Genomic DNA, 25,816 nt, shown 5'->3' on the forward strand with positions numbered 1-25,816 from the left:
GAGAGGCGGGATGACAGCAGCAACCATCAGGTGGCACTAGAGAGGCGGGATGACAGCAGCAACCATCAGGTGGCACTAGAGAGGCGGGATGACAGCAGCAACCATCAGGTGGCACTAGAGAGGCGGGATGACAGCAGCAACCATCAGGTGGCACTAGAGAGGCGGGATGACAGCAGCAACCATCAGGTGGCACTAGAGAGGCGGGAAGCGTGATGACAGCAGAGGACTGGACAACAACAACAACAACAACAGCAGCAGCAGCAGCAGCAGCAGCATCAGCATCATCACATCGGGGCACGAAGGTTATCACCTCCAGCAGTCATACCTGCTGGAGAAGACGAGGAAGGAAGTCTCCACCGCACAAAGGAGCAACTCTTGACTGCATCTCAGACCGTAGCACCGAGTGTCTGCATTCCGGAAGTGCTCCTTCCCCTGGAACCGGAAGCCTCGAGCGGGGATGGTCACCATGGTGATGGACGCGCTGCTGGGAGCTTGATCGTCTATCAGGACGGAGCTGTCATGGGGGAAAGCGGCGATAATTCCTACTGCATCAGGCCCAACTTCCACCATAAGTAAGTGCGTGTGTGTACGGGGCATGTGGGGTGTAGTGTGCGGTAATACTGCGGCTGTATACAGCTAGCCAGCCATGTGTGATCGAGCTACATCTAACCTCTCATATCCATCTATAGATCAGTGCACAGCCTTTCTCATTACATATCTGATTTTACTCCTATATAAGAAACGGTCCACGTGTGAACAGGGTTTGGGCTCGTCAGGGTTTGGGCTCGTCAGGGTTTGGGCGCTTCAGGGTTTGGGCGCTTCAGGGTTTGGGCGCTTCAGGGTTTGGGCGCGTCAGGGTTTGGGCGCGTCAGGGTTTGGGCTCGTCAGGGTTTGGGCTCGTCAGGGTTTGGGCGCGTCAGGGTTTGGGCGCGTCAGGGTTTGGGCGCGTCAGGGTTTGGGCGCGTCAGGGTTTGGGCTCGTCAGGGTTTGGGCGCTTCAGGGTTTGGGCTCGTCAGGGTTTGGGCGCTTCAGGGTTTGGGCTCGTCAGGGTTTGGGCGCTTCAGGGTTTGGTCAGTGAGTTTTGCATATGAGACTAAATAAATGACAAAGCTTCTGTCCACTACAATGGTAATCAGTGCACGTACACTGATGCCGCCTGTCCAGTCTGTCCTTGTCATGGACCCATAGACTTGTATTCATAATGTAGATTCCTGACTTGGATCCAGACCGGCCATGTGAACAGTCCCGTAGATTATAGTGCGTAGTGTTCTGTCCATGAAAGATGTCTGAGTGAGGCTCACCGACTCGTTTACAGGAGGCGAGAACAAGTTTTTGTTAGACGTCTCGTCGGATGAGTATAGTCTTGTGTAAGCGGGGGGCGGTCACCTGACCCATCAAGCAAAACGTTCATCTGGTGAGTGGATCGTTCATACATTAAAAAATCATCATTTGCGGCAGCGCTTGGCTCTGAATAAACAGGAGATGTGCTGCCGAGAACAGTGATATTCCATGCACAGCACAAGCGTACTAACAATTGTTCTGTGCACATGCAATTCAGATCAGCCGGTGTAATCTGGCTATTACCGACCAACGGTCGGCTAGTACTCAGATCAGCAGATGTTTAATGGCTGCGGGTAGAAATGGGGCAATACTGAAGTGTCTCCTACTTCATAAACAATGCAGGCACACTGGTGTCTATAAGGCAGGACAATAGGCAAGCAGCTTGGTGAGAAGGCAACAACTGTTGGCACAATTATTAGAAAATGGAAGAAACACAAGATGACTGTCAATGTCTGTCAATTTTCTTCGGTGTGGGGCTCCATGCACGATCTCGTCTCATGGGGTAAGGATGATTCTGAGAAAGGTCAGCAATCATCCTAGAACTACACGGGAGGACCTGGTCAATGACCTGAAGAGAGCTGGGACCACAGTCTCAAACATTGCCATTAGGAACACACTACGCCATCATGGAATAAAATCCTGCAGGGCATGCAAGGTTCCCCTGCTCACTCCAGCACATGTCCAAGCCCGTTGGAAGTTCGCCAATGACCATCTGGATGATCCAGAAGGGGCATGAGAGAAGGTCATGTGGTAAAATGAGACCAAAACCTTCTTGAAGCTCATCAAGAGAATGCCCAGAGTGTGCAAAGCAGTCATCAAAGCAAAAGGTGGCTACTTTGAAGAACCTAGAATATAAGACATATTTTCAGTTGTTTCACACTTTTTTGTTAAGTATATAATTCCACATGTGTTAATTCATAGTTTTGATGCCTTCAGTGTGAATGTACAATTTTCATAGTCATGAAAATACAGAAAAATCTTTAAATGAGAAGGTGTGTCCAAACTTTTGGTCTGTACTGTGTATATATATATATATATATATATATATATATATATATATATTTATATTTACTTATTTATTAGTTGTGCTCAAAAGTTTACATACCCTGGCAGAATTTTTCCTTTCTTGTCCTTGTTTCAGAGAATATGAATGATAACAAAAAACTTTTTCTCCACTCATAGTTATTGGTTGGGTGAAGCCATTTATTGTCAAACTACTGTGTTTTCTCTTTTAAAATCTTAATGACAACCAAAAACATCCAAATGACCCTGATGAAAAGTTCACATACCCTGGTGATTTTGGTCTGATAACATGCACAGAATTTGACACAAATGGGTTTGAATGGCTACTAAAGGTAACATCCTCATCTGTGACCTGTTTGCTTGTAATCAGTGTGTGTGCATAAAAGCTGAGTGAGTTTCTGGGATTCAGACAGACTCTTGCATCTTTCATCTAGCCACTGACGTTTCTGGATTGTGAGTCATGGGGAAAGCAAAAGAATTGTCAACGGATCTAAGGGAAAAGGTAGTTGAACTGTATAACACGGGAAAGGGATACAAAAAAATATTCAAGGAATTGATAATGTCTGTCAGAAGCGTTCAAACTGTGATTAACAAATGGAAAATCAGGGGCTCTGTAAAAACCAAACCACGGTCAGATAGACCAACAAAAATTTCGGCCACAACTGCCAGGAAAATTGTTCGGGATGCAAAGAAAAACCCACAAATAACATCAGCTGAAATTCAGGACTCTGCGGTGTGGCTGTTTCAAGATGCACAAAAAGGAGGCACTTGAAGAAAAATGGGCTGCATGGTCGAGTCGCCAGAAGAAAGCCATTACTGAGCAAATGCCATCAAGTATCTCGCCTACAATACGCCAAACAGCAGAGAGGCAAGCCTCAAAACTTCTGGAACAAGGTAATTTGGTGTGAGGAGACCAAAATTTAACTTTTTGGTCACAACCATGAACGTTACATTTGGAGAGAGGTCAACAAGGCCTGTCATTGAAAGGAACACCATTCCTACAGTAAAGAAATGGGGCAATAATGAAGTGTCTCCTACTTCATAAACAATGCAGGCACACTGGTGTCTATAAGACGATATGTTCTATCCATGGAAAACATGGACGTCTGAATGAGGCCTTAGATTCATTAGAGATTTTGTCAACCTTCCTGGGTGATACTATGGACGTGCTGCACATCTGTGCCAGGATTTATCCACTAGTCCTAGTCTACAGCTTTGGCCTCGGCCCCACTATCAGTATTCGGTCAGTATTTTTTCTCAGGAGCCAAAACCAGGTGAGGAAAAGGTATAATAGAAACAAGTGCAGCAATTCTGCATTTATCACCCACTCCTGGTTTTGGCTCCCACTCCTGAGAAAAAATACTGACCAAATACTGATAGTGGGGCCGTGGCCCTGGGTTATGTGCACACGATCAGGAGCCGCTGGTGGTTTGATGCTGCGTGCTTATGCAGCGTTAAACCCGCAGCGGCCAGATGTTACAGCATAGTGGATGGGATTTGTAGAAATCCCATGTACACTTAGCGTCTGCTGATCACCCGCGGAAACGTTTTTCTAGACCGCAGCATGTCAACTACTCTTGCAGGTCCGCATGCTGGCTTACTCCATAGACTTAACCTCTATGAAGAAAGTCTGCAGGTTAAAAAAAAAATGGTGCTGCTCATTTGCATAATGAGTGGAAGCCGCGCGGCTATTCCAGAGCGTCGGGGCCGCAGGCTGGTACGCATCGTGGGCACATACCCTTAATGTGAGAATCTTCAAAAAGAAGATCAAAGGCAGATTGAGAGCCAAGGATAGGCCATCAGTATGGGAATAGTACTTCAAGGGTATGTGCACATGGCGTCTTTCATATGTACCCACTTGTCTTTGAAGAAGATGTTTTAGAAGAACTCATTTTTTTCTGAAGCGTTTCTTCCTTTTTTTATATAGATATTTTTAGATATATATACACTATGCTAGCTTTGGAAGTCTGAAGTTGTTAACAAAAGTAGAATAGGACTGTAGATATGCACAGAAAGTCGCTTTACATTGCTGTGTATTATGTTCATTCTGTTTGATGTTTTTAGCACTTTTTCAGGCTGGTTTTGGAGGAAATCTGCCAGAAAAAGAAGTCATTTTTCACATACCCTATGTTCACACGTGTCGTAATTCCAACATATTAGCTGTAGACTTTGCACAGCGTACCGTATTTGATGTATAAAATATGCAGTTTACAATGTCAGCAAAGTGAATGAGATTTCTGAAATCTGATGCACATGCTGCTTTTTTTTTCCTTGTGCATTTTAAAGAGGTTGTCCAGTCTTAATCTACAAGTCTGCAGTGACTCTACATGACTGCAGACTTGTGAATCCTAACATCGCTCGCACTGCGTGCTGTGAGAATTCTCCAGTGTCATGTGACCATAAGTATGGGATATGAATACTCTGGCCACATTCCGACTAGACTGTCTGGCCTCATGCCATACACTTGCATTGAGGAGGCTGTGTCCATCTAGTTGGAATGTGGCTGTGAGTATGCATATCACAGCGCTGGCACTGGAGGATCCTCACAGCATGCAGTGCTCGTCATTGAGAATTCACAAGTCTGCAGTCACAGAGTGACTTCAGACTTGTCATTTAAGACCGGACAACTCCTTTATCCATTAATTCATTTTTTTCAAATCTGTCAATTTTTCCCCCATAGGGCTGCATGGTTAGCACTGCAGCCTTGCAGCGCTGGGGTCCTGGGTTCAAATCCCACCAAGGACAACATCTGCAAGGAGTTTGTATGTTCTCCCCGTGTTTGCATGGGTTTCCTCCGGGGTCTCCGGTTTCCTCCCACACTCCAAAGACATACTGATAGGGAATCTAGATTGTGAGCCCCAATGGGGACAGCAGTGATAATTATGTAAAGCGCTGCCGAATATGTCAGCGCTATATAAAAATAAAGATTATTATTATAAAAGTGTCAAAAATGTGTGTGTTTTTCCTGCCAATAATAAAATATTACTGGGGGTCTGCTATAAGCCACCCAATATAACAGAGGAGAATGAGAATCTGCTATTAGGACAAATAGACAAAGTAGCAAAACATAATGAGGTGATTGTAATGGGGGACTTCAACTACCCGGATATTGACTGGGAAACAGAAACCTGTAGATCGCAGAAAGGAAAAAGGTTCTTGACAAATATCAAGGATAATTATCTCTCCCAACTAGTGCAGGAACCAACGAGAGGGAAGGCCGTGTTGGACTTAATATTGACTAATAGGCCTGATAGAATAACTGAGGTACAGATAGGGGGGCACCTAGGTAATAGCGATCATAATATTATCGACTTCAAAATGCCCTTCAGTAGGGTTATCAATAAGGGAACAACAAAAACATTAAACTTTAGGAGGGCGAAGTTTGATCAGATGAAAGAAAACCTTCAACTTATAGACTGGGACAAAGTTCTTAATCAAGGAAATGCGAATAGTAAATGGGAAACCTTCAAAAGAATTCTGAATACTCAGTGCGAGAGGTATATACCGTATGGGAATAAAAGGGCCAGAAATAAGAGGAAACCAATATGGTTGAACAAGAACGTAAAAGGGGCGTTAAATAGCAAAAAAGAGGCATTCAAGATATTAAAACAGGAAAACAGCAAGGAGGCACTAATGTGTTACAAGGAAAAAACGAGAACCTGTAAAAAACAAATAAAAATAGCAAAGGAGGAAACAGAGAGACGTATTGCTAGGGAAAGTAGATCAAATCCCAAACTGTTCTTTACGTATATAAATAGTAAAAGGATTAAATCGAATAATATTGGACCGATAAAAAGTGATGAAGGCAAAATCATAGAGAAAGATGAGGATAAAGCTAATCTATTAAATAAATTTTTTTCGTCAACTTTCACAAAGGAAAAATAACTAACAGGCGAAATGAGAAGTGACAAACTTAATCCTCCACTAAGTATGACTAATCTAACCCAAGTTGAGGTACAGAAACGACTCAGTGACATTAAAATAAACAAATCACCAGGACCTGATGGCATACACCCACGGGTACTAAGGGAACTAAGTAATGTGATAGACAGACCGTTATATCTTATATTTAAGGACTCTGTTGAGACTGGGTCTGTACCACTTGATTGGCGACAGGCGAATGTAGTGCCAATATTCAAAAAGGGAGCGAAAAGTGACGCCGGAAACTATCGGCCGGTGAGTCTGACGTCCGTTGTGGGCAAAATTTTTGAAGGCTTTATTAATGAGGCAATCATGGAGCATCTTGACGCTAATAATCTATTAACCTCGAACCAACATGGATTCATGAGGAATCGCTCCTGCCAAACAAACCTGATTGACTTCTACGAGGAGGTTAGCTCTCGAGTAGATCAGGGGGAACCAGTGGATGTCGTGTATCTCGACTTCTCAAAAGCGTTCGATAGCGTGCCACATAATAGGTTGGTATACAAAATGAGAATGATGGGGCTGGGGGAAAATGTCTGCAAGTGGGTAGCTAACTGGCTAAAGGATAGAAGGCAGAGGGTGGTTATAAATGGAATATACTCAGATTGGGTAAGCGTCACTAGTGGGGTACCACAGGGGTCTGTACTAGGCCCAATGTTATTTAATATCTTTATTAACGACATAGTCAACGGGATAAATAGTAAAATATCAATATTTGCAGATGACACAAAGTTATGTTAAACAATTAATACAAAAGAGGACAGTGCAGACCTACAGAGTGATTTGGATAAGCTGGGTAGGAGGAGCATTAAATGGCAAATGAGGTTTAACGAGGAGAAATGTAAGGTCATACATATGGGAAGGAAAAATGGAAGTCACCAGTACTCACTGAATGGGAAATCATTGGGGAATTCAGAGATGGAGAAGGACTTGGGCATCTTGATTGATAGCAAACTAAATTGGAGTGCCCAAAGTCAGGCCGCTGCTGTAAGGGCAAACAGGGTAATGGGATGTATCAGAAGAGGTATAGCTGCAAAGGATGAGAACATTGTTCTTCCACTGTACAAAGCACTGGTCAGACCACACTTGGAATACTGTGCTCAGTTATGGGCCCCACTATATAGAAAGGATATAAATGAGCTTGAAAAGGTACAAAGGAGGGCAACAAAATTAATAAAGGTAATGGAGGGACTGCAATACCCAGAGAGGTTGGCAAAACTAGGACTATTCAGCCTGGAAAAGAGAAGGTTGAGGGGGGACATAATAAATGTGTACAAATATGTTAGGGGACAGTATAGAGACCTTGCCCGGGATTTGTTCAAAAGGAGGGATATTACGGTAACAAGAGGGCATTCACTAAGACTGGAAGAGAAAAGGTTTCAGCACCAGCATAGGAAGGGGTTCTTTACGGTAAGAGCAGTGAGAATATGGAATTCACTGAGTGAGGAGACGGTAATGTCGGATTCACTAAACCAGTTCAAGCGGGGACTGGATGCATTTCTAGATACCAGGCAGATTTCAGCATATACTTAAAAATAAAATAAAATAGTAGGTTGATACAGGGATTTATTCTGACTGCTGGTTTCAGAGTCGGGAGGGAATTTTTCCTCAGGTGAAGATTGGCCAAATCATTTGAGGTTTTTGCCCTCCCCTGGATCAACTTTAGCAATTACAGAACTAACAGGTCGAACTTGATGGATGCAAGTCTTTATTCGGCTTTACAAACTATGTAACTATGTTTATTATACAGAAAAATCCTCTGCAATTATGCCATGTATGAACATACCCCAAGGCTCATGACGAGTAGTCAGTTATCGATGTTGCAGATTTTCTGGTAGCTAAATTAGGCTACTTCTGGGTTTTTTCCATTGCATTTTTGACACTGCAGTTTTTGTTTCTTTCTGGTATGTCATGTTTTAAATAAAGCTGTTTTGTTTTTGATACTCCCTGATATCTGGCTTTGACAAAATTTTATTAATACAGTTATGTGCTGATTACATGTTTTTTTTCCACAGCACTAAAACAGCATATGCGTTTTTTACCTTAAGTCTATGGGGAAAATTTGCACATAAAACTCAGCAGACTCACAAGAGAAATTCATGTTGTGGATTAAAAAAAACCACGCACCGCAGGTCAATTTACACAGCGCCAAAAAGAAGCACAGTGGGCAGGAGATTTCTATAAATCCCATCCACTTTGCTGGAAATGTAAGACGCTGTGGTTTTTTTTGCCCAGCAAAAATACGCAGCGTCAAAACCTCACTGTGCGAACACGGGCCTAGAGTCTAATCAGTGCTGGGATTAGTCTAGTGAGGCGCGATCTGATGCGACTCCCCTGTAAGGCTATGTGCCCACGATGCAGAAATGAAGCAGAAATTTCCTGAGCGTTTCTGCATCTCCTTGGCAGAAAAAACTTATGCAGATTTTACATGCGTTTTTTCTGCCAGGGATAAGCGTCTTTGCATGCATTTCCTTGTGCGTTTTTTCAAGCGCTTTTCCAAGCGATTTTGAGCATCACTTGGTAAAGTGCTTGACAAGGTGGTCACATAATATAAATCCATACAACTGGCATGGATTTATAGTGTGTGACCAACTTATGCTGCTTTAAATGCAGCATCAATAGTAAAAAAAATAAAATAAAATAAAAAAAGAATTAAAACGTAAAAAATATATAAAAAACATTATACTTACCTCTCCAGTGGCCCCCGGTCTCCTCCCGGCAGCGTCCTCTGTCCTCGACGTCCCGCGGTGCTCTGAAAGGACCTGCGCTGACGTCATTTAGTCAGCTGACAGGTCACGCGACCGCCGACATCAGTGGTCGCGTGACCATCACATGACTAAATGACGTCACCGCAGGTCCTTTCAGAACAGTGCGGGACGGCGATGAGAGGGAGGAGACCGGGGGCCGCCGGAGAGGTAAGTATAATGTTGTTTTTTGTTTTTTTTTTACGTTTAATTATTTTTTTTACTAGTGGTACCCGGGTCTGGAGGAGAGTCTCCTCTTCTCCAGACCTGGGTACCATCCGCACATTGAACCGCATAACATCTACATGTATACATGTGGATGTTATGCGGTTCAATGCAAGTCAATGCCGGCGATTACGCACAAGAAGTGGTTGTGCTGCGGATTTTTCCACAATGATAATCCGCAGCAAAAATTTCTGCAGCATGTGCACAGCACATGCGGATTATTATTGAGAAACATGGCAGAGAACTTAACGAGCGTTTTTAATGCGTTTTCGTGGCGGAAATGGCACCGCGGAAATGCGTTAAATCCGCATCGTGGACACACAGCCTAATGGTGTTGACGGCTAGTAAAGATAAGTAAGGAACACAGCACAGGTAACAATGCTCTGCCGCTAGCATTAGCCTGTGAGGTGTTACTGTGATTTATTACAGGTAAAGCACAATACAGAAGAGAGCAGGAAACCATTTTGTTTCCCATACACCGACCACATTAATCTACATCTCAGTACAGCAAGCTGCAATCACACATTACATTCGCTCTATACATCTTATAACCCACATTATAAACATTTTACAACCCACACATGTGGGAACAAGCCTGAGAATTTCGTTTTTCTGACCAAAATACTGCACCTTCATAATGTGTAAAAATTATTTATGTAAGGTAATTGCATAAAGAACAGAAACCTAATATTCTACAAACAGCAAGCAAACTGCAGTTTACACTAACAGGGGTGCACACACTTTTCTGGTCTGAGGTTGTCCGGCCTTAGGTTACAAGTCTCCAATCATTCTATGTGACTGCAGACTTGTGAATCATCGCCTACACGGCTCACTGTGAGGATTTTCCGGTGCCAGGAGCAGGTGGTCATGTGACCACAAGTATGTGATTTACATACTTCTGGCCACATTCCGACTAGACTTGTCCAGCCTCACTCTACACTTGCATTGAGCAAGGCCGCGCCTGTCTAGTCGGCATGTGAACGCATGTATGCAAATCACATATTTGCGGTAACGCTCCTGGCTCTGGCAACGGAGAATCCTCACAGCACAGTGTGAGCGATGTGTGGAGTCACAAGGTGAGACAAAAATGATACGTCTGCAGTCACTCGGTGTGACCGCAGACTTATGAATCCCCCCAGCGCAGGCACTGTGCTCTGCGGGGATTCGCCAGTTTCTGAGCCGGGATCGGTGGGTACGTATGTGTTATACATTCTCCTGGACAGAGTCCGTCTAGTGGGCGCAGCCTCGCTCTATACACCGGGAGTATGCATAACGCATACGTACCCACCGGTCCCAGCTCAGGATCCGGCAAATCCCCGCAGCACACAGTTCCTGCGCTCAGGGAATTCATAAGTCTGTAGTCACACAGAGTGACTGCAGACTTATCACTTTAGACCGGACAACCCCTTTAATCTTGAACGACTTCCAGTGGCCGCAATAAGACTTAAAATCATATTCCCTTTTGAGAGGTGTATGTCAGGTTCCACTAATCATTACTCTAGAGATGAGGGGACCCTCCACACAAGTAACACTCTCCATTGAAGATTATAGGTGTTGTAGTACTTGGCTGCATTTCACAATTCCATTAGAGAACAGCATAGGCAGCCACTCAGATATGTCTGGAGCACTAAACGGGCGTCAAGGAAAGTCAGTCTATGGACATATGGGGGACCCAGATATGGTTACACAGTGCTGTATCTGTGCTTGCCCATCCCTGCTCCTCAGCAAGTTTGTTAGGGCTCTTTCACACATCAGTATTTCCAGTATGTGTGGTGACAGTTTCCACACATACCGGAGACACTGCCCACATGTCAGTGTGTTTCCACAGACCGTGTGTCCATGTGATCCACACGTAGACATGTCTGTCTTTGGCCAGTGGCACGGATCACACTGACCCATTCAAGTCAATGCGTCTATGTAAACACGTACCGCACATGGATGCCATCAGTGTGACACGTACCAGCGCCTGGGAATCAGTGGTACAGTTATCGCTGTTCCCAAGCGCCGGGTGCAGAACACTGCCCTCATCATAGTTCCCTGCCGGCGCTGCGATCAGCACCAGCAGGGGATAATGTTGAGAGTAGTAGTTTGCTCCTGGTGTCTCCACCTGTAATAATAAAAAGAATAAAAAAAAATCCTTATACTCACCTGTCCTAAGTGTCCCCCACTAATAATCCATGCGACCGATCACTCCAGGTAGAATGACTCCTGCAGCGAGCGCTGTCCTGTCACTCACTGAGCGCAGTTCCGGAGCCACTCCTCGGCGTGAGTGGCCGCATAGGTTACAGCGGGGGAAACTTAGGACAGTTGAGTATATGGATTTTTTATTTTATTCTTATTTTTACAGGTAGACACTGTGGTAGCAGACACTACTACTCTCATCATGGTCCTCTGCTGGTGCTGATCGCAGCGCCGGCAGGGGATTATGATGAGGGCAGCGTTCAGCACCCGGCACTTGGGAACAGCACTAACTGTACGCTCCTGATGAGGCACACAGGTGCACACGGACACAGATATCTCTGGTACTGTTTTTTCCGGTACCGGAAATATCAGGACCTGTGAAAAAGCCCTTAGTCTTCTTGTGGCAGCTCGGTGGCTCAGTGATTAGCACTGTTGCTTTGCAGCGCTGTGGTCCTGAGCTCAAATCCCACCAAGGACAACATCTGCAAGGAGTTTGTATGTTCTCCCCGTGTTTGTCCTTAACCTCTTCCCGACCGCCCACTGTACATAAGCGTCAGCGGGCCGGGCTTTGTGCAGCGCAGACATTTATAAACGGTCAGCGGTCTCGCAGCGCTCAGGACCCCCAGGGTCCTGCAAGCACTGCGAGTGCAGTGCAGAGCGACAGCTCTGACGGGTAACATCAATGGAACCTGATTGGATCAGGTCCCAATGTTGACCCTTTCCTATCCTCTAGATGCCGTGATCCATAGCGATCGCGGCATTTAGAAGATAGTGTGAGAGAGGGGGTCGTCCACTCACCTCTCCAGCGACCCCATGATGAGATCTGGCATTGTCATGGCAGCCGGAGGTCACATGATGACATCCGTGTTTGCCATGCTCGGTGTCCTGCTAGACTCAGCCAGCAGCTGAGTCTAGCAGGAGATATGACAGTGTAAAACTGTCAGCTGAGCTCTCATGCAGTACATGTCTATTGCATTGCATGAGAAAAGTGATCAGAAAAATAAAAATTGAAGGCCCATACAGGGACTAAGTAAAAAAGTTTAAAAAAAAAAAAGTCTAAAAAATGTTTTCAAACTGTTAAAAAAAAAAAAAAAAATCACAAAATAAATAAAAAATATTAAACCAATAAATCTGTGTACTTATGCAAAAACAAAAAGTACACATTTGGTATCGCCGTGTCCAGAGCAACCCAATCTATAAAACTGTCACACTAATTAACCCCTTCTGTGCACACTGTAAAAAAAAAAAAAAAAAAAAAGGAGCAAAAAACGCTTTATCATCATACCACCAAACAAAATATGGAAACGCGATCAAAAAGACAAATGTAAATAAAAATGGTACCACTGAAAACGTCATCTTGTCCTGCAAAAAATAAGCCGCCATACAGCTCCATCAGCCGAAAAATAAAAAAGTTATAGCTCTCAGAATAAAGTGATAAAAAAATATTTTTTTCTATAAATCGCTGTAATAGTACTGACCCAAAGAATAAAGCTGCCCGATCAATTTTATCACACGCAGAACGGCATAAAAAAAAAAAAATCCTGAATTATTGGTTTTTGTTTATTCTGCCTCCCAAAAATCGGAATAGAAAGCGATCAAAAAATGTCACGTGCCCGAAAATGGTACCAATAAAAACGTCAACTTGTCCCATAAAAACAACCCTCACATGGCCCTGTCGGCCGAAATATGGAAAAATGATTGCAAAAACTAGTCTTTGCAAAAAAAAAGCGTCTTTTAGTGTGTGTGATAGCTGCCAAACATAAAAACCCGATATGATTCTAGCATCGCTGAAATCGCACCGACCCGAAGAATAAAGTAATCTAATCACTTATACCGCATGAGGAACGGCGTAAAAAATAAACTCTAGGGTTGGGTTGGAGTTGGGATTTTTTCTAAAGTTAATAAAAATGATGACGATATGGTGTCTAGTGTTGAGCGCAAGTGGTCACTACTTGAGTTTGCATCGGGTGCTCGGGTATGCACTGAGTATCGCGGGTGCTCAAGTGACATGCTCAAGTCTCCGTCCCAATTGCTTCGCGGCCAAAAAACTTTGCGGAGATTGCCTGCCATGGACGAGCGATCCCCTCATGTTTTTTTTGGGGGGGTGTCTAACGAACGTGGGGCGGGGACTCGAGCATGTCACTTGAGCATCGACGATACTTTGTGCATACCCAAGTACCCGATGCAAACTCAATTAGCGAGCACTTTCTCAAGACTAATGACAACTTATTCAACATGATGACCTAATGTTATCAAATTCTTTGTCGTACCTCTGGGTTCAAAATGTTCACTATACCCCTTGATAAAATCCTTGAGGGGTCTAGTTTCCACTATTTAGATACATCAGGGGGCTCTCCAAACGCGAATGGCGTCCGCTCTCGATTCCAGCCAATTTTGAGTTCAAAAAGTCGCACAAAGCTCCTTCCCTTCTGAACTCTGACGTGCGCCCAAACAGTGTATTTTCCCCACATATGGGGTATCTGCGTGCTCAGGAGGAATTGCACAACAGATATTTTCCTGTTACCCTGGCGAAAATAAAAAAAAAAATTGGGGTCTAAAGTAAGATTTTTGTGAAAAAAGATAACTGTTCATTTTTTTTCTTCGACATTCCAAAAATTCCTGTGAAGCACCTGAAGGGTTAATAAACTTCTTGAATGTGGTTTGGAGCATCTTGATCGGTGCAGTTTTTAGAATGGTGTCACTTTTGGGTATTTTCTGTCATAAAACCCCCTCAAAGTCACTTCAAATGTGATGTCGTCCCTAAAAAAATGGTTTTGTAAATTTTGTTGGAAAAATGAGAAATCGCTGGTCAACTTTTAACCCTTATAGCTTCCTAACAAAAAAAAATTTTGGTTCCAAAATTGTGCCGATGTAAAGTAGACATGTGGGAAATGTTACTTATTAACTGTTTTGTGTGACATATCTCTCTGATTTTAAGGGCGTGAAAATTCAAATTTTGAAAATTGCAAAATTTTCACCAAATTTCCAATTTTTTCACAAATAAACGTAAGTCATATCGAAGAAATGTTACCTCTATCATGAAGTACAACATGTCACGAAAAAAAACCTTCTCAGAATCAGGGGGATCCATTGAAGCGTTTCAGAGTTTTTTACCTCCTAAAGTGACAGTGGTCAGAATTATAAAAATTGGCCTGGGTCAGGAAGGTGAAAACAGGCTCTGTCAATGTAGATTGTGAGCCCCAATAGGGACAGTGATGATAATGTCTGTACAGCGCTGTGGAATTTATTGTCGTTATAAGTGCGTAAAATGAATACAGTACACTGAATAGTGGGGACCATACACAATGGCATGGGGGGCCACATTTGTTGTGTTGTGTACCCTGACTATAGGGTTTGTAGAGGTGCCAGTTGAACCCAGACCCTGGTCCCAGAAGAGGAGCAAAGAGAAACACATGAGAAAACATCAGTATTAGGCCACAGCCCCACTATCAGTATTTGGTCAGAATATGTCTTTTTGACCTGCAGATTTCTCTACAGCTTCTTTTACAGATATAAAGTTGTAGATTATGATCGCATGCTCATTATTGTATGTCCTCACTAGGTTTAGGACGGCCGCCGTCCGGGACTGTATACAATCTGTGTTGAAAGAGGAGCTGAAAAGCAAACAATATATACCTGAAGAGGTTCCACAGCTGACCCGCTCCTTGTCAGAGACCATAAAAGAAAAGCTCAAAGGTCAGTAAATCAGCGCCATAGAACAATAAAGATGCTATAGTTTGGCATATATAGTAGTAAATGAGGTTTGTGCTGCTGATTTGCAGATTGATCTGCCGCAGGTCTGCATGTGCATTAGCTGCATTCAGTGAAGCTAATCTGTGATCCGACATCAATAAATAACACAACACGTATAAGGCTATGTTCACACCCAGCTTTTTGCTGCTTTTCTTTGTTCTGCAGCCAAGACCTGCTGTTTTGGCAATAAAAACGTTGCATTCAAAACACCCGTTTTGCTGGGTTTTTGCAGCATTTTTGAGTAGACTATGTGTACTTTGTCTACAGTACATGTTTAATAAACTTAGTTTTATTCACCAAAAATGCCATAAAAGGTTTGTTACTTTTCTGCAGCCCTTTTGCAATTTCTCATTGCTTTCTATGGACTGAAAAATGCTGAAAGATTTGACATTCTGCAGATTTCAAAAACCGCTGCAGTTTTCTATCGCTTCATTGGGGGACACAGGACCATGGGTGTATGCTGCTGTCGCTAGGAGGTTGACAAAAAAGAAAAATAGTTCCTCCTCCGCAGTATGCACCCGCCTACAGGCACCAAGCTCACCAGTTTAAGCTTAGTGTCTGTAGGAGGTAGACCTGGATCCTAACAGATCCAACCCTGTTGTGTTTTATTAATCTTTCTTCAGGGCTAACAGGGAACATTGCGTCCCCTGTTAACCCATCTCACAGGCAACCGAGAGAGCAGTGTGGCAAACCCCACATCGCCCACTCTCGGACCCGCTGGGCAGGACTTATCCCCTGTCACCTCAGGGTGTCTCAGGGTGATTTCTGGTGGCCAGTCCTTGCCTATTCCCTACCCCAGCCCCCTCCTCGGAGCGGCCTGGGAGGAAGACGGTGGTCCCTGCGGGTGACCTTCCCCCAGATTCTGGGGTTGACACCGTCTCCTGCACTGTCCAGGACCGGACAGTGCGGGAAGGAGGAAAAGCCAGGATCCCCCCTTTTCCACGGAGGACATCCTGAGACCATCCTCAGAGGGGAAGAGGAACAAGACGTATCGGGATCCTAAGAGCACAGAGAGGTATTTCGTACCGTCTCTCAGTCGCAGGTCCAAGTTCCCCAGCGTTGCCGCCCCCTCTCACCAAACATGGCACTTACCCTGCAGCACCTCACGGGTCACGCCCACATCTTCTGCGCTCCCTCCTTGTTCCCCATTTTGCGCGGCAATTCTGCCCGCGCTTTTCTCCGTCGGGGGGTGTCTCCGGTGGGCGGCCCCTCTTACCGACGGGTTTACGCCCCTCCGACATCGACCTACCAGGGCCGAGGAGCACGGAGATGCTTCCGCCACACCCTCGGGCTTCCCGCGGACCTATCAGGTCAGGTCCTTCTAGCCCGCCCCCTTCCCATCCGCCTATCAGAGCCTCGGCACTCCTCGTCATCAGGGCAGCTTACTTTACTCCTCCCCTACGCCGACGCCATCACTGTGCCTCACCGCAGATCTTCTTCCAGCGGCACCTACTGTCTTCCAGCAGCGACCCGCTCCAGGCTCACCTCCGGAGTTACGTTGGGGGACACGGGACCGTGTTTATTTCTTCAGGATCGGGTAGGCTCTGTCTTAACACCGACCCACACCCTTTCCTGCCCACAGCCGCCCCCCCTCTGCAGTATCCCTGGTCAGGCACTTATGCCCAAACCCAGGGAGCTTTCGGTCCGTCCCTCTCACATTGTCACATACTACGCCTGTACTCTTTGCGGTACTAAGTGGCCCGCGGGTGTCACAACAGCTTTCTGCTCGACCTGCAAACCTCCCGCCATGCTGGCACCCCAGGATCCCCGCGCCGCCCAGGACAAGGGAACTCCCCTCCGGAGTGGGCTGTTGCTATGTCCCAATCTGTCTCTGACCTCACCAAGGTATCTCAATCTCTGGTGCAGGTCTTAGAACGCTTACCAGAACGCTTGCCTATGTTATCCACGGCCACCAGTGCTCCGAACGTTACCACAGACGGTTCGCAGGCACCCCTGCCCCCTCCTCCCAGGGGCAGACTGAGGGCACGTTCTCAGAAACGGACTCACACAAGCTCATCCTCCAGCTCTCCTGACTCCAAGATGCTCCCTGCGTCTCACACCTCTTCCCCGGAGGTCGCCCTGGGATCTAACTCTGCATCAGATTCAGACTTTGGTTCCGACTCAGACCAGTATTCCAAGACCCAAGACATGATTGACAGCCTTATAACGGCCGTCAATCAGACTCTGCATGTTAAAAGAGGACGAGAGCCATTCTCAGGACTACTCAGTTTCTTTCAAAAGAATTAAGCGCCCCGCACGCACTTTCTCCAACCATGCAGAATTTGACGGTGTTTTTTCAAAAACAGTGGGAGCATCCAGAGAAGCGCTTTACAGGAAAGAAACAGTTAAACATGCTATACCCGTTTAACCACGACCTTATCAGTAAATGGACGGAGTCCCCAGCTGTGGATCCTCCTGTCTCTCGCCTCTCAGCCAAGACGGTGCTGTCTCTTCCAGACGGTTCCTCCCTTAAAGATACTACGGATAGACAGGTTGAGGCCCTGGTTAAGTCAGCCTTTGAGGCTGCTGGCACCTCCCTTTGCCCTTCTTTCGCCTCAACTTGGGTATCTAAAGTGGTGTCCACATGGGCCAAGCAGCTCAGGCAGGGCATCCTAACGGGGGCCTCCCCGGACGATCTGGCCGACCTAGAGGATCAAATCGGCCACGCAGGGAAATATCTACTCGCAGCGTCCCTCGACGCCACTGCATGCTCAGCCCGGGTCTCTAGCAATCTTATTGCCTTACGTAGAATTCTTTGGCTTAAGGCTTGGAGCGCCGACCCGGCTTCCAAAAGATCTCTAACTAATCTCCCTTTTCAAGGCTCAAGGCTGTTTGGGTCTAAGTTAGACCAGATCATCTCTGATGCCACTGGGGGCAAGAGCACCTCCCTTCCCCAGCCCAGACCAAAACGTCCTTTTCCTAGGAGACTTTCCCTTCAGTTCCGGTCCTTTCGTCAGTTCGCTCAACCGAACCCCTCCTCTCAATAGGACCGTACTCCAGCACTGGCGCCCAAAGGGTCGTTCCTCCAAGTCCTCTGGGTCCCGATCACGATCCAACAGGTTTTCCTCAGCATGACGGGTCACTCCCACCTGGGACTTCTCCCAGGGTGGGCGGCCGTCTGCTTCTGTTCTGAGACTCTTGGCTATCGGCAATAGAGGATGCCTGGGTCAAGGAGATTGTTACCTCCGGCTACAAAATCGAATTCAAATCCAGCCCAGGAACACGATTCCTCAGGTCCCGCCCTCCTCAACCATCTCTGCTTCCCGGTTTCCTTCAGGCCATCGCCTCCCTTCTGCGCTCAGGAGTCATAGTCCCCGTCCCCTTTCAGGAAAGGTTTTCCGGTTTTCACTCCAATCTTTTCGTTGTTCCAAAAAAGGACGGCTCACTACGTCCGATTCTGGATCTCAAACAGCTAAACCGACAAGTACGCATCCGGCAGTTCAGGATGGAGTCCCTTAGGTCGGTAATAGCCTCGATGGAAACCGAGGAATATCTATGTTCAGTGGACATTCAGGATGCGTATCTTCACATCCCAATCTGCGCATCACATCAGAAGTTCCTTTGCTTTTCCTTCCAGAACGCACATTACCAGTTCACTGCTCTCCCCTTCGGCCTCGCCTCAGCCCCAAGGGTCTTCACGAAAGTAATGGCGACAGTCATGGCCATTCTTCGAACAAAGGGAATTGTAATCATCCCCTACCTCGATGACCTGTTAATCAAGGGCCCCACGTTCAGGGACTGTCTCCACAGCCTCCAGATCACCTTGAACACACTCTCTCGGTTAGGCTGGTTGATCAACACAGACAAATCCTCCCTGGTCCCATCCCAACGCTTAACCTTTCTAGGGATGCAATTCGACACGACCCGTGCCCGGGTCCTCCTTCAGAGGGAAAAGATATACTCTCTACAGCACGGGATCCACCTTCTCTCCAACCCAAGTCCACACTCCATTTGTCTATGCATGAGTGTCCTGGGAAAAATGGTGGCAGCCATGGAAGCAGTGCCGTTTGCCCAGTTCCATACCCGGCCTCTTCAACTAGCCCTTCTCCCAGCTTGGGACAAGAACCCGTCATCTCTAGATCGACGCATCAGGTTACCTCGTCAAGTGAGAGGGTCTCTAACCTGGTGGTCCCGCCCTTCTTCCTTCAGACCCGGGAGGTCATTCCTACCGCTGCGCTGGCAAGTGGTCACCACCAATGTCAGTCTTATCGGTTGGGGGGTAGTCTTCCTCCACCACACAGTGCAGGGCCGGTGGAGTCCCCATGAAGTTTCCCTACCGATCAACATTTTGGAGATAAGGGCAATTTACCTGGCGTTGCGTCACTGGCAGGAGATCCTAGCAGGGTTTACAGTCCGTGTACAATCGGACAATGCCACGGCCGTGGCATACATAAAGCATCAAGGAGGAACGCGCAGCAAGCCCCCGCCTTAAGAGAGGTGGCAAGGGTGCTAGTTTGGGCCGAGAAGACAGTTCCAGCAATCTCAGCAGTTCACATTCCAGGGGTCGACAATTGGGCGGCCGACTTCCACAGTCGGCAGCGATCGCTCAGGATGCACTAGTCATATCATGGTCACAGTTCCGGCTGCCCTACCTCTTTCCCCTTCTACCTTTGATCCCTCGAGTCATCAAAAAGATCAAGACAGAGGGAGTACCGGTCATCCTAGTAGCCCCGGATTGGCCCAGACGCGTCTGGTACGCAGATCTAGTAAACCTGCTCGTCGACTCCCCCTGGAGACTGCCAGACCGGCCGGATCTTCTCTCTCAAGGGCCTTTTCTTCATCAGAGTTCTCATTCTCTGAATTTAATGGTATGGCCGTTGAGGCCGCGGTGTTGAAGAAGGCGGGTTTTACTGACAACGTCATTCAGACCCTAATTAACGCCAGAAAACCCGCTACCACGCGCATATACCACAGAATCTGGAGAGCCTTTTTCCATCACTGCGAACAGAATCAGCTGGCTCCCATGTCTTTTTCCTTACCGGTCATTTTGGCTTTTCTTCAGTCTGGCCTGGAGGCGGGACTCTCTCTTAGCACTCTCAAGGGCCAAGTTTTGGCCTTGTCCATTCTTTTCCAACGCAGCTTGGCTGGCCGTCCTCAGGTCAAGATGTTTCTACAAGGGGTGGCCCACTTGGCGCCTCCTTATAGCCCTCCAGTGGACCCATGGGACCTTAATATGGTCCTAAGCGTTCTACAACAGCCCCCGTTTGAACCCATTCAGGACATCTCAGCCTCTCTTCTCTCCTGGAAGGTGGCTTTTCTGGTAGCGGTTACCTCAATTAGGAGGGTTGCAGAGTCGCAGCCCTCTCCTGTCGGTCGCCTTTTCTGGTCTTCCATCAGGACAAGGTAGTGCTCAGGCCAGTGCCTTCCTTTTTGCCGAAAGTGGTCTCCTCTTTTCACATTAATGAGGACATTGTTTTGCCTTCCTTTTGCCCGGCTCCGGTGCATCCACGGGAGAAGTCCCTGCACAAGCTAGACCTGGTCAGAGCTCTACGTGTCTACCTTTCTAGAACGGCCTCCCTTCGGCGTTCGGATGCCCTCTTTGTCATCCCTGAAGGGCATCGCAAGGGTCTTCCTGCTTCCAAGTCAACCATCGCCCGTTGGATACGTTCGACCATTCTGGAAGCATATAGCATCTCTGACAAGCCTCCCCCTCCGGGAGTAAGGGCTCACTCCACCAGAGCGGTGGGGGCCTCTTGGGCGGTCCGCCATCAGGCTTCAGCCTCTCAAATCTGTAAGGCCGCAACTTGGTCTTCACTCCACACCTTTTCAAGGTTCTACAAGGTTCACACTTATTCTTCGGCTGATGCCAGTCTTGGACGGAAGATCCTGCAGGCGGCGGTCGCCGCAGTCTGACTTAAGTCTGTGACTATCTAGTGTTCTCCCACCCAAGGGACTGCTTTGGGACGTCCCATGGTCCTGTGTCCCCCAATGAAGCGATAGAGGGATTTTTGTTACTCACCGTAAAATCTCTTTCTTGGAGCCTTCATTGGGGGACACAGCACCCTCCCTGATTTTGGGCATATGTCCAGTTGGCCCTGTTGGGTATCTCATTCTGTTTTCACGGTTGTGTCCCATTGGGCATTGCATTGTTGGTTTTTTTGTACTTCTCCTACTGCTTTAGCCACTAACTGGTGAGCTTGGTGCCTGTAGGCGGGTGCATACTGCGGAGGAGGAGCTATTTTTTTTTTTTTTTGCCTAGTGTCAACCTCCTAGCGACAGCAGCATACTCCCATGGTCCTGTGTCCCCCAATGAAGGCTCCAAGAAAGAGATTTTACGGTGAGTACCAAAAATCCATCTTTTTCAATTCAGTCAGGAAGAAAAAACAAAAGTGTGCGTTAGATTTCTGAAATCTCATCGCTTTTGCTGGTGCTTTAAAATGATGCTTTTAATTTGCATAAAAAATGCTGCAATAAACGCTGCATGTGAACATAGCCTTAAAGCAGTTTTCAAAGCAGAAGCGAAAAAAATCTGTAGTTCAATGCAGATCTTCCATTGAAAAAAACAAAACAAGAGGTGTTTTTTGGGTGGTGTTCACATGGATTTCTGCGCAGAATTCAAACTCCGAACAAAAGTGTCTCTGTGTGAACTCACTAAGGACACGGGTGATTTATCATGCTGATGTTCTGCTGTCATGGAACCCTAATTCAATAGTGACAACTAGTATGACTTGGAAAATGATCACACCAGAACTAAATAGAAAAATGGCAAGAGCTTTATAAGAAAAAAGGAAATAATCCCCTTTATGTAATTTTTTTCAAAACTTTTATGGTAGTGCTGATAGTATACATTTATCGGATAATGAACAAGCACTGTAAATTTACGGTGCTTGGTCCTGGGCTTTATCTCCACATTGCAATCTAGCAGGAGCAGGTCCTTCCCCTGCTGTCAGACACAAATGGCGATCGTTTCAGACGACTTTCAATGTCACAGGGAGTGATGTAAAAAAGAAAAAAAAACACATTTACGGATTAAGTATAGGGTATTGTATAGTAAAGCCAGTTACAAAAGTGCTTAGGTTGTAAGGATGGATATTTTTAAAGGTCATTTTAGGTGTCGGACCACCCTGTTAAGACCTGTTCAGGCCTGGTCACTAAGAAACCTTACAAAAAATGTATTTAGATGTTACACTTTTAACCCTCATCGTCTTTTGTGTTTTTTCTTTTTACAGACATGGGTTTTGACAGATATAAAATGGTGGTGCAAGTTGTTATTGGTGAGCAGAGAGGAGAAGGAGTTAAGTAAGTAGTGACTTGTAATTATCTGCCATATGGGATAGGAGTGGAAAAAAGGAAACAATCATTTCATTAAAATAAGGCAATAGGTAAACCATGGAGTATTCTCCATCCAGAAAGCATCGTGGCAATAATGTTTTATTCCAGTACGCAAGCTTAGATAGCACATAAGTGTCCAATAGATGCAGGTCCCACGTCTAGGAGACATGTACTGTATAATCAGAACTGGGGTCCCGCAGTCCACCATTCTGACTAATGCCATGGCCGCTTTGACTGGAGTGGTGGTCACAGCTCTCTTCACTCACGGTTATGGGGATTGCACATACAGCCAAGCGCACTTGTTTTTGCCTTCAGAACTCCCATAGAATTAAGAAGAGAGAACCGTGTATGTGGAGCCAAGTAGCCATGGCAGTAATCAGAATGGGGGACCGGGGGATCCTGATTATGGGAAGAGATGTTGGTCCTGGAGGTGGGAGCCACATCTATTAGACATATTTATGGCATGTTGTGTGGATATCCCATAAATGTCTATCTGACAACCCCTTTAAGTGTGTACAGTAAATAGCATTTCCTGTCTCCATGTCATTCTGTATGTAAGTTTTGCAGTTCAGGAGCCGCACTCAGCTATTGGGGATTTTAAGTCGATCTGTGACCAAATTTCACAACACATATTGCATACATTACTAAAGAAATCTCTTAGACTTGAGTACTTACTTTTACTTTAGCTATTTCATACTGAAGCTGGATTCATATTAATATAAGGATTATGCAGCCATTTTGACTTGGATTTTCAAAGTAAATACACAAGTTTCATCAGGTCTGTGAGATCTCTTTGCAGTTTGTATGGTGAAATCTGGTGATCATTTTTATATGTAATATACATAGGGACGGTGCAGTGCTGGTTAGTGGCTATGATAGTAATGATGGACTTCCCTGGCTTGTTTGTAGGCACTGTTAGTGTCTGTGGCCTGTGCATTTCTAGAGCTTCTAAACTATAGCAGCCGACAGCCGGGTGTGATCCTCTCAGTGAGGGGATAGAAATAAACAATTGCTTTTCCTTTTTTTTGTGTTGTTTTTAAATGTAACTATTGTGACATATCAATATTTTATTTTATGAGCTGTTTGCACATGTATGCCTTTAGTGATCCGGACGCACCGGTATGTCGTTACCGATCTGGATGCACATAGCAGCAAAATGGGAAAATCCAGCATCTGCAGGAAATGAGGCAAGTCTATTAAAACATTATTTTATCAGCAACGTAGTTTAAAAAAAAAAAAAGGGAAAAATTAAAAATCAAAACATGCAAAGATAATAAAAGAACGCGGGTCTACGTATTTCGAGCATATCTGCCCTTAGTCCTGACTATGTTGCTAATAAAATAATGTTTTAATATACTTACCTCATTTCCTGTGGATGCTGGATTTTTCCATTTTGCTGCTATATCTACACCCAGAAGTCGGTCTGGAGCCTCCGAGCACCACACCTTCATTCAAGGCATTTTTCAACAATTGGTGAGCTGATCTACAACTTTTCTATAGGGACGCACACGTATTTCGTTAGTGATACAGACGTGTAAACTTTTATCATTATAATAGGAGTAGGGCAACTTGTGCCTTTTAACATCACATTTACTCCTAGGTTAATCCTGTGTATTGTTTTCAGAATGGCCGCTAGATGCTTCTGGGATGCGGATACTGATAACTATGCAGAAGAGGTCTTCATGAATGTAAGATTTATTTCTTAGGAATTTCATTTCTCATGTTACAGAATTGAACACTTGTTGACTTTGATGAGCTCATTAGCCAAGTCCCCTAAGAGGACTGTAAGGCTAAGTCACACGGCTGCAGAATTTATTGGACCAGTCACCATTGCAAATTGCAGATGTGATTCCCTCTGTGTCTTTGTCTGCGGAGCGGACAGGTGCAGGGACTACCTGCGATTCACATACGCTAATCTCGTCTGTGCTACTAGAGCATGCTGCAGTGTTATTCACATGGACCGGAGTAGCTCGTGTGCACCAGCATGTAGGCTAACATTGGTCCTAGTGTTGAACATGCAAGGTAATTTTTTTCACTGAAAATACTTTTTTATGAACTTCCCCTAATAATAGAGTAGATATTTGAATAAAGCCAGTATGACCCCAGGAGGCTGGCCAGGGGTCTGATTAATTTAGTGCTCTGGGTTTTTTGTTTTACATTAGGACTCTGATCTGGATCTGAAGTCATTTGTGTGCCTGGTCTGGTTTTGGATTATGGAGTTTGATTGAGGAGTCTGGTCTGGGATCTGACTACTTAGGGGTTTGGGCTGGTTTGGTTAGTTCATTTTAATTAACTGCTTTGGGGGAAGAGGCTAGATGAAAAAAGACCTATTGACTCTACCCTGTGCCAGCCATACTGATTGCCCATTGTATCTAGATGATAATTTCCACTCTCAGCTACAACCCTCTATACTGTTCCGTATCTTCTCCTTCATCCCAGTCTACCACCCTGCACGTGCTCTCCACTAGTATCATCCAGAATCCAAACCTACCACATCCTTCTCCAAGACTTTTCACGAGCTGCACCACTTCTCTGGAATGTGCTACCCTAAACAATCAGGCTAATTTTCAGTGTCCTGTTTTAAATATGCCCTTTTTAGGCCAAGCTATTACATTGTATAATTCTTCTCTCGTTCATCCCTTGTACATTATTCTGTCAACCTTCTTGCACTTCTATGCATAGATTTGTGTTCTACCCTCTGTGTATAAGATGGCCAGACTGTCCCTCAGAACAGGCGCTCTTTACTTTGTGTGTCACCACTGTTTCCTTATAGATTGTAAGCTCTTGGGAACCGGGCTCTCGCGCCTCTTGTTTGAGTTGTTGAGCTTTGCATTACTCGGTAATGTCTGACATTGTCTGTACAAGTCCCCTCTGAATTGTTGATGCTATGTAGACTTTATTAATTATCATTATTATCTGTTTCCACCAGACAGATATTAACGAACTATTTTGTGTTTTTTAGGAATACTTATTTTGTGTCGCAGCTGCTTTTGGATGTTTCTATTACTAAGAAGACGCATTGTACAATTTACATATAATATTACAAATATTCCAAGAAGTCAACAAATTGAGAGAGGTTTTCCATTGTAAATATTTGTATATACTTGTTGTAATACATAATAAATATTTTCTGAATGCATTCATGTATATGTTCTGGTCCATTATAGGATGCCACCCAGTGTCAGTGAGTAACCTGTGAAATACTTCCATCTAATCAGTCATTAGACCACGGACCATGCTTGCTGCGCTGCTAGCTGCATTTGTTATACGGCATAGTATGCATTTCCCTTTTTGTTAAGATGATTACTTTATTATATTAAAATATGAAACAAGCACCATAAATAGCTAAAGAA

The 25,816-nt window shown here is 45.3% G+C and overlaps 1 protein-coding gene across 1 annotated transcript; it reads left to right on the forward strand.

Annotated features, from left to right (window-relative positions):
• Positions 1–217: 217 nt before the first annotated feature.
• DYNLT2B (dynein light chain Tctex-type 2B) lies at positions 218–25,602 on the forward strand. Its single transcript, XM_073673112.1, has 5 exons — positions 218–572; positions 15,001–15,134; positions 22,361–22,430; positions 24,088–24,151; positions 25,426–25,602. The coding sequence occupies exons 1-5, from the start codon at positions 520–522 to the stop codon at positions 25,471–25,473; spliced, it is 369 nt and encodes a 122-aa protein (XP_073529213.1). The 5' UTR covers positions 218–519; the 3' UTR covers positions 25,474–25,602.
• The last annotated feature ends 214 nt before the right edge of the window (positions 25,603–25,816 follow it).

Source organism: Phyllobates terribilis, unplaced genomic scaffold, assembly GCF_046119375.1.
Source record: "Phyllobates terribilis strain yellow unplaced genomic scaffold, ASM4611937v1 Scaffold_3__8_contigs__length_932513732, whole genome shotgun sequence".
Classification (NCBI taxonomy): domain Eukaryota; kingdom Metazoa; phylum Chordata; class Amphibia; order Anura; family Dendrobatidae; genus Phyllobates; species Phyllobates terribilis.

What these genes read in the sequence shown, in the direction of transcription:
- DYNLT2B (XM_073673112.1), top strand. Translation starts at nt 520, where the DNA reads ATGGGGGAAAGCGGCGATAATTCCTACTGCATCAGGCCCAACTTCCAC. An exon ending in AGGCCCAACTTCCACCATAA is followed by an intron (nt 573 to 15,000) that starts GTAAGTGCGTGT and finishes TGTCCTCACTAG; the next exon opens with GTTTAGGACGGCCGCCGTCC. An exon ending in CATAAAAGAAAAGCTCAAAG is followed by an intron (nt 15,135 to 22,360) that starts GTCAGTAAATCA and finishes TTCTTTTTACAG; the next exon opens with ACATGGGTTTTGACAGATAT.